This window comes from Carassius auratus, unplaced genomic scaffold (assembly GCF_003368295.1).
Source record: "Carassius auratus strain Wakin unplaced genomic scaffold, ASM336829v1 scaf_tig00019252, whole genome shotgun sequence".
Classification (NCBI taxonomy): Eukaryota; Metazoa; Chordata; class Actinopteri; order Cypriniformes; family Cyprinidae; genus Carassius; species Carassius auratus.
The window spans coordinates 760,223-769,356 of NW_020524940.1; the positions used below are offsets into that span (position 1 = coordinate 760,223).

Here is a 9,134-nt window from a genome sequence, read left to right on the forward strand (position 1 = left end):
TACGACTGGATGAAATCACAGTCTGTGTCCATCATTCACTATGATATGATGAATATGATCAGACCGGCTCTGACTTGCCTGTACAGACTGTAAACTGGGGCAAAAATCTGGGCAAAAATGGTGTACTGCATTACAGCCTTGAGACAAGAGAGTTAGAAAGAGCAACATAGTTTGTGTGTGTGTGTGTGTGTGTGTGTGTGTGTGTGTGTGTGTGTACAGTAAGCACAGTCTGTTGCACTGTGTTTCAGAGAAAAGCACATCACTTAAGATGTTTTCACTCTCTGCATGTGTAATGAGTATAACATGTATTTGTGAAAACACAAGAAGTAGTTTTGCTTTATTTCCACATTTAATTGTCAACAGTTTTGTGGACAGAAGATTGCTGTCACAGAAACTTAAAAGGCTTTCCTGCAGTTTTCCAGCAGAAATTAATGAATGACAGTGTCTTTCTGTCTCAGAATGATTATTATTAATTTGTTATACTACTATTAGTATTACTACTATTACTACTTCTGTTTTAGTATTATACTACTATTTATTATTATTACTATTATTCTCATCTTCATTTTATTACTGTTTCTTATATTATGGTCAAATCTAAATTAACTTTAGCTATTGTTCACATTTTATGAGTGGATTTAAAATGAGTTTTTTTTATTTTTTTTATTATTATTATTATTATTTTTTTTTTTATTTTTTTGTGGTATTGAGTATCAATATTTTTTAAAGCATCAGATTCACAAATTTCCAACAGCATTATTATCTACATATTTGATCTTAATTGCTATAAACTCTAAACACTCTTATTGTTGTTCTGTGTGAGCAGATGGAGCTGATTCCAGACCCAGATCCTGATGAAGAAGGGACTAAAATAAGTGTGAGTATATGATCTATGGCTATATGATACAGCAAACTATTACATGTCTATGATTTTCGGGTGAACGATCCCTTTTTCGCCACTAATCATTGTAATCTTTAACCCAGTAAAGCCTGACATCTGAAATATATATATATATATATATATATATATATATATATATATATATATATATATATATATATATATGGTGTGATGAAGATTAGGCTTTTGTGCATCAGATAGATATGATGCAGTAGGCTTTATAGGGTTAAATACCTTGACGCCGCCTCTGCTGTTATGAAAGGCCTCTAAAGCAAAGACGCTGGCAAATAAAGGTTTTATGCGTTGGTCTAGAGCAGCGAGTTCATCTGAGGATTTGTCTTCCATTCTCTTCACAGACAGTCAAGGTCCAAGGCAATGACATCTCCCACAAGCTGCAGATCTCTCGGGTGAGCAAGAACGATGAGGGTCTGTACGAATGCCGTGTCACAGATGCCAACTACGGAGAGCTGAAGGAGTACAAGGCTCAAGCTTACCTGAAGGTCAACGCCACCATCCGCCCGCGCAACAGAGCCATTAAGAAGAGCTCTCCGCTGCACCTGACCGATAAGAAACCCCGCAAGAGCAGCTCAGCTCTGGGTCAGGACAGCAACGGCATGAGCTCAGACCAGAGAGCCCAGTCCACTTCTGCCTCGCAGACGGCACACTCCAAAACAGTGGAGCACAGCACAGGGGCAGGTACGAGGTCATCTCTGTCTCTAGCATTCGTCCTTGTGTTTCAACAGGCTTGAGGACTGCATAAAGAAACAGCCTCGGAGCATCAGATTTCATTATTAATCCTCTTTGATTGCATAGAATGATGGACACTGAAGTGTTCAGGGGATTTTAAAACTGAAATCAAAGGTGGTTTTGTGCTGACCACTGTATTAAATATAATGCACTGCAAAAAAAAAAAAAAAAAAAAAAAAAGTAATCCTTCTACTGAGTATTTAAATTTGCATTTACAGTATGTATATAATAATGGATATTTGAGAAAGTTATTTATGGCCAGTCACTGTAAGTGTAATAAACTGCATTTAATTACTGGAGCGTTTATGTAATTGGAAGTCAAACTCAGCTAGTTTGTTAAGTTTCACATTACATACTTTCATTGATATATATAAAAAATGTCTTAAAGAGTTTTACTGTGTGGGAAAACAATACAACCAGTTATTATAGCTATTTAGATTAACAATGCCATATTATTGCAAATTAAAAACAAATATACAAATATATGAATATGTAATAGAGTTGCTAATAGGCTGTTGTAGAACTAGTAATGGAGTTTAGAAATTGTCAGCAGGGAATAAATAGCAGTCCTATAATTTAATTGACTGAAGGTATTAAACTGAGCTCAAAATAGCAAATGTGTTCCTCTTATGAAAGTAAACGTTGTGTTAGTCTAACAAAAAAGCATTTTAGGTAATAAACATGCATTAGTGTCAATTAATAATTATTTAGGTCTGATATTACATCCAGATTATACTGACCTCAAAATAAGTTAAGTTATTCCTCTTTTGAAAACAAACTTTGCCACGGTGTGTAATACAGGATCGGGTTAATCAGCAGATTACCGTGCAAAAATCTGATTTCTATTCATTTGACACAGAGCTTATTATAATTATTGTAGCAGATTTAAAATCACTAATAAGTTCATCTTTGTGACATGAAAAATAAATAAATAAACAAACATATTTGGGCCATATCTTGAATATTTGGAGGTCAAGTATTAATTGTGTACAGTGAGATCAGGGGATATTTAACAAAGTCAACCTGGTTTCAGACTAAAACATGAACAATGCAAAAACCAATCTACAGGAAGAAAGAATGAAAAAGAAAAGAAAGAAAATACAGTAAATGAAAAATTTAATATTATTGTTTTGCTATTTGCAATTATTTGAAACATGGCACAATATATAGTTTACTCCAACGATAAATTATTCAAATAGTCTTAAATCATTCTGGATGGATGAAATTTGAATTGCAAATCAATTAATGTATCTTCCTGTCATTTTAAGTCAAAATCCTGCACACTGTGGCCAATTAAATTCAACCCTCAACCTTTGATTTGAATAAAATCAAGTTCTTCCATTCTGAACTCTTCAAAACCAGCAGAGATCTTACAAACAGACAGAAAAGATTCTGAAAAACTTAAAACAAGAATAAGGGAATTAATCTAGATGATTATATTTGATTGCATAGAGGTTCTTCTAACATGTGATTTGTACAGCAGGTAAAGTGAGCGGAGGACAGATTAATTGCTGTATACCTTCATTATCAATACGTCAGAGATGTATTCGTTGAACATGAGTACTCCGAGCTCTTTTAACCTTCAACAACCTTCACTACAGCAGCATCAGCAAACTGTAATTACATCTTCTGACATTCTGACATGACTCATACTCTTCCTTACAGCTAATCAGATGCGACTGGTAATGAACGTATAGATGTGATGCGTAATCAACAGTGCATTTCAGCCGGCAGGAGTGATTCATTATTCCCAAGCAAACGAAGGGAGGCATGCTTGATCACTTTTTCAGGAAGGTCCCTCTTCGGCTTGATCACAGAAAGGAGCAGAGGGTCATGGGAGGATCCACTCCCACCACCAGAAAAATCCTGTGAACGCCACAGTGATTTACTGAATATTTAATTCCCCTTTTCCTCTTTGTTGCCTTGTTTCCTGGTTTTATGGCAAGAGCACATCCTTAAACGTCTCCCGTTCTCTTCTGCAGTCGAGGCAGGTGTGCAATAAGTTCAGAGAGGAATCAAATCACATTTGCTTTGAAGTCTTCAGGCCTTGTATCGCACCTAATTTCATTGTTCAAAGGAGGTCTAGAAAAAAAAAGGAAAAACAACAGGAAATGCGGTTCAAAAATGCAGGTGTATTTATAGCACTGTGCGAAAAATGGAACACGATCAAACCTGCTAACAATAGGACTGAGAAACTGACTTTCAGGAGAAAACGGAAGAGATTCATCATTTTTCAAAGCCTTCCCATATATCTCTTCACCACTAAAAAAATAAAATAAAATAATTATATATATATAGTTCGTTCCTTAGCATCCTTCCAGCGCAGAGCTGTAGTTGTGTTTCTCTGTAACACAGCTGTCAGCACACATAGCTTGTTTTAAAAATACTCTGAAAAGCCTTTAGAAAGGCAGGTTGGCTACAGGAGGCTCCACATTAATCCCTTTTCATGGTGTAATGGCAGATTCAGCTTGATTTATCTGTGGAGGTTTTAGGAGGAGGCCTCTGTGAATAGGTAGATAGTGTCTTCTTTAGTTTCACAGACCAATAAAACCAGACTATTGTGTGGTACCTGGGAGTTAAGAGATGTTTTGGTTGCACTTTTTTTGTTAAAAAATAAATAAATACTAGTAATATTAAGAAAAGTTGCAAAAATATGTGCATCATGGGCCTGAATGACCTTGTTGCTTATGGAGAGATGTAAGCAAATGAAGAGTTCTGTTGAAATGTTTTATTCTAAAATGAATATATTTGTTGTCGGGCTCCTAATTCAGTAATTTCACCTGAATTTCAAACGTCACTTGCACTTTGCATCTGAACTCATCATACACGGGTGAATATCACAATAGAGTACCTTTCATGTGCTAAAATAGTAGTAATATAGTAGTAATATACTTCAGAGGTATTTTACTCAAACTCTAGGGTTAATATATTGTGGCCAACATGCACTAGAGAAAAACTATTATTTCATCATGAGATTTTCTCCCCACTTCCAATTGTTTCGCTTTAATGATAGGTTAGAATTTTGTGAATTTTTAAAACAAAAGGTCAAAAGGATAAACAATGTAGATTTATTTCCACATATATTTCATATATATGTATATATATATTTGAGAAAACAGTTATATGTGGATGCAGTTTTTTCGTTTGCATGTTACTGCCCTCACACCTAGCTGATTGAACACACTGGATTATATAGATATTAAATAATTATTATTAAATTAGTACTATAAAATATCAAGATGACAGGGTGGAAGAAAAAAAAAAACTCTTAAAAAATATAATAATATGATATTATAATATAATAAGTCACCAACTTGCTCAACCTCAGCCTTTGAAATTCCCGCCACTGAAGAGACAAACACTCTGTTGTCCTGATGTCACTGAAGAGGACGGCATTTTCTTAAAGGGGCGGATTCCCCAGTACGACAGGGTGGATAACCATTCAAGGGACATGGACAAACTCTTATTTTTATTAGATAAAAATATTGTTTTTATTACCAAATTATCAATATACTCAAATTGAGTAATGTCTTATTTAACAAAACATCAATAAGAGCACACATTGTTTAAATTGTATGATTTGACAACATTCTATTATCATTAAAATGTAATGAGAAGTGCATGGGACATGGAAAAATAGCATGCATTATCTTACACAACAACAACAACAACAACAAAAATGTATATTAAGAGCCAAGTATTTTTTTTTCTATTAATATTAATACGTAACATAAAAATGATTATGAAAGGGTGTGTTATATAAGGCTAGGTTATCATGGAAAATTAGTCATTGATCATTGTTTTTGCTGAATAAATCTATACACACTCCAGAAAATTCACTTCAGCTTAACACCTGAATGTTTATGCAAATATTAATAAATTGCAAATTTACTTGATTATCATGTGTTTATTTTCAGGATTTCTTAAAAACAAACTAATGCATATTGCACTTAGATGTGAATTATGCCTGTACTCAAAACATTAAAGCAATTTAATCGTTGTTTTTTTTTTTTTTTTTTATAGTCTATATATTTTATTTAATTTGTAGCTTTATATATATATATATATATATATATATATATATATATATATATATATATATATATATATATATATATATATATATATAGCCATTTTCTATACTCAAATGCACATTTTCACTTATGCACAACTCAGCTTAGCACATAAACTTGTATACAAGTTTACTTGCCAACATTGAGGAAAATGCAAATTGTAATTCTGTATAAAGCATTTACATTCAGGATTTATTACATGCAAATTCAAACTTGAGTGAATTCAAAGCCAGCAATTAGTTAAGAAGTATTACAAATACAAAAAAGAAGAAAAAAATAGAAAGAAAATCAACCTTAGTTTAGCATGTATCTCAGTATTCGTGAAAAAGTATATGCTATTTTTAATTTGCATGTAAAACTTACAGACATAAAAACAGTTCGACGGAAAGCCATGTGCAACGTATTATTTTGGAACAGCTTGCAATCATGTTAATATGTATGGAAGGACTTGAAGCATTACAGTTTATTTGCTGTATGAAATCTGCATTAATCATTCCCCTTTGAAGCAATTCCTTTCGCTATATAAAGGAACGTGCAATAAATGATGAGCAAAGACCTATCAGTTTGAAGTATTCTTACGCTGTTAGCCCAGTCATATATAATAAAGTCTAGACAGGCTCTTTTTGTTAATATTTGGAGTAAAGTGCTTCTGTTCTTCCTTTCCGTTCAGTGTCCTCTCTTCTCTCCTCACAGGGATGAGGATATCCACGAGTAATGGACTCGCTGTTCTCCTCCTCACAACCGGCCTCATGAGCGGACTGTGGCTATAGTGACTCCTTTTCCCAGAATCACACTTATTTTAGAGCCAAGAGAAAATTGCCTGCTATTTGGACGGAGCGGACAGCACAGTAGTCCCTCAACACTGCACCCAACATAGTTTAAGATCATCACCAGAAGCACCTTCCTTTCTAAAGCCTAGGAGAAGGAAACTGTCAGAGGACACGTGCTTCACGCTCCAAATCAAACTCCGGATCGAACAAACGGACACAGACTCTTACAGGGTCTTACACCTCTTATATATATTTGTGGTTGTTTTTTGTTGACCTTTTAACTCCAGCTGTGAATTTAATACATGCTCTGAAGTTGCGAAAAGTCTATATTTGTGTAAAATATGAATATATGAACAGATATACAGTATATATATATATAGAGAGAGAGAGAGAGTATTTGATTTCAAATCCCCTCCAGTCTGTACAGATGTCATTCACTCGCTGTGTATTCACATGCAAAAACAGCCTTGAAGTCAAAATAAGTGCATCGCGGCTCGGTACATGTTGTTTCTGGATCGCTAACTGAGCTCAGCTTGACTGTGTGCTAATTCACGGTTGTTGTTGCTTTATTTATTTATCTTTTTGTTTGGCATAATAAATGTGAGTGTATTCTTCTGCCCCTCTGTCCTGTCGGTACAATGCTGTAAACTGAGAGTCACGTTAAGTTCGCACGTTGCATGTTGTGAGCATAGCAGTCTACGGCTGGAATCAAACCTCACACTCAATAATGCCATTTCAGAGCATCGTTTCAGTACAGTTGAAAAGATATTGTTTGTTTGGCTCTTATTTACTTTTTTGGAGAGTGGAGGCTCAGACGAATCAATGGAAATAAATGTCCTAAGCGTTCACCCTTCTCGTTGCTAAAGGAGTTGCATGACCTTCAGCGCTATTGAATGCTGTGATTGTGTCCTCTTAAACATCACAAGTATGATTCACCCACGTTTAAGTGCTGAAGATGATTGTTTTTCACCTCTTGAAGCCTCCGTCATTTCCGCGGTGGTTTGCCATCTTCAAAATCATGTTGCATCATGGATTTCCACTAAGCTGAAAAAAATCAATTGTCAATTGGTTTTCTCTCTCATCTTTTTTCTTAATTTACAATGGAACAAGCTGAACACAAGTGACTGAACTCAATATGACACCAAAACATCCTCTGCTGCAGGCGAAATGAAGAAGAAACTGATTGACAGATCTTTTTTCTGGTTATTCTGGGTCAGACTGAACATTTTGAGATCAATAACCAAGATACAAAAAAAAAAAAGGCTTCAGAATTACATATTCCCTTATGATGCCCTTATCACTGTATTTTAAAAGTGTTGGTAGTGGTTGAAAAAAAGATGGTGACATTTAACCAACACTGTGTTATCAACAAGAACAAGACGTCCCTCAAGGAATGTCATGGTTTTGAAAGGAATCTGAAGCTGCAGTTGATGGAAATTCATTCTGTTTGACATTCTGCTCTTGTATTGATGTCTTGAGGTGTTTTAAATCATTTAACCAAAGAGATGGGCACGTCGCAGTACTGTTTACAGAACACATGAGAGCCCTATGTTTTACGCCAAATCTACACTGGCTTTCTGAAAACTCATTCTCTCACTCATGGCCGGGTCATGTGTAGTGTTTGGTCCTCAGTTTTGGCTTTTGAAGCAGCTGTATTGGGATTACGCTTAGATTAAAACGTAAGAAAGAGAGTTTCTCACAAAGAACAAACACAAAACCAACATGAAATCTTGTTAAAATACTACAAAGTAAGGGAAAATTCCATGTAGCGTTTTTTTATCCTGCACTAAAAATTTTTGCTTTTCAGTCAAAACTTTTATTATTGGTGAATAATAACGCAAAACATTTTAAAATCAGTTCAGATGATTTGAACATTTTTTTTGCATGATAAAACTGTCGATTTTTATTATACATTAAAGGTAGTTTTGTAATTTTTTTGAACCACAGCTGAAAATAAATTATAAAATTAAATAATAGTAATAATCATTTTCTGAAAAGATTGTTGTTTATATATATATATATATATATATATATATATATATATATATATATATATATATATATATATATATATATATATATATATATAACAATCTTGTCAGAATATGACAAGAAGAAAGCAAGAAAAGTTGAAGAAATCTATCAAGTATTGGGTAAATGATGACAGAATGTTACAATTGTTACATTATAATGTTGCAGGATAAAAGTTGTTACATCGATGTGTCCTTCAGGAGTTTCTAGCTTGTAACTCCAGCCTGGACGCTGTAATGTAAACTTAGCAAAGTTCATTTGTACTTTGACGGCCCTAATGATCCTGATCCCTAAACGAGGCCATGAAACTAAAAATACGCTACGATATTCCACTGAATAATCAGATGGGTTGTGCAATAGAAGGTTGTTCAGCAAGATTCTTGCCAAATTGTACTCTTCATAATTGAAAGACTAATCATAAAACCAGCTGGAAGCTCTACATTCTCTATAGATTTATGGGCATTTGTGGCTTTCAGAGCAGCTGCTATCTGAGAGTGGTAAGGTTTGTTGATTTGAGTAGGTTGATCTACATTAAACTTTGTTTTTAAGACGGCACTTTAAATAGGGCACACAACGACGATGATGATGAAGATCCACATTTGCGTGTGCTGT

At 34.4% G+C, this 9,134-nt stretch overlaps 1 protein-coding gene across 1 annotated transcript in view; it reads left to right on the top strand.

Annotated features, from left to right (window-relative positions):
- LOC113076188 (V-set and transmembrane domain-containing protein 2A-like) overlaps positions 1-8,370 on the top strand; it is a 40,723-nt gene extending 32,353 nt beyond the window's left edge. Inside the window, exons 3-5 of the mRNA XM_026248849.1 lie at positions 827-877; positions 1,258-1,597; positions 6,415-8,370. Coding sequence (XP_026104634.1) covers positions 827-877; positions 1,258-1,597; positions 6,415-6,491 — 468 coding nt within the window. The 3' untranslated portion in view covers positions 6,492-8,370. The remainder of the gene's footprint in view (positions 1-826; positions 878-1,257; positions 1,598-6,414) is intronic.
- The last annotated feature ends 764 nt before the right edge of the window (positions 8,371-9,134 follow it).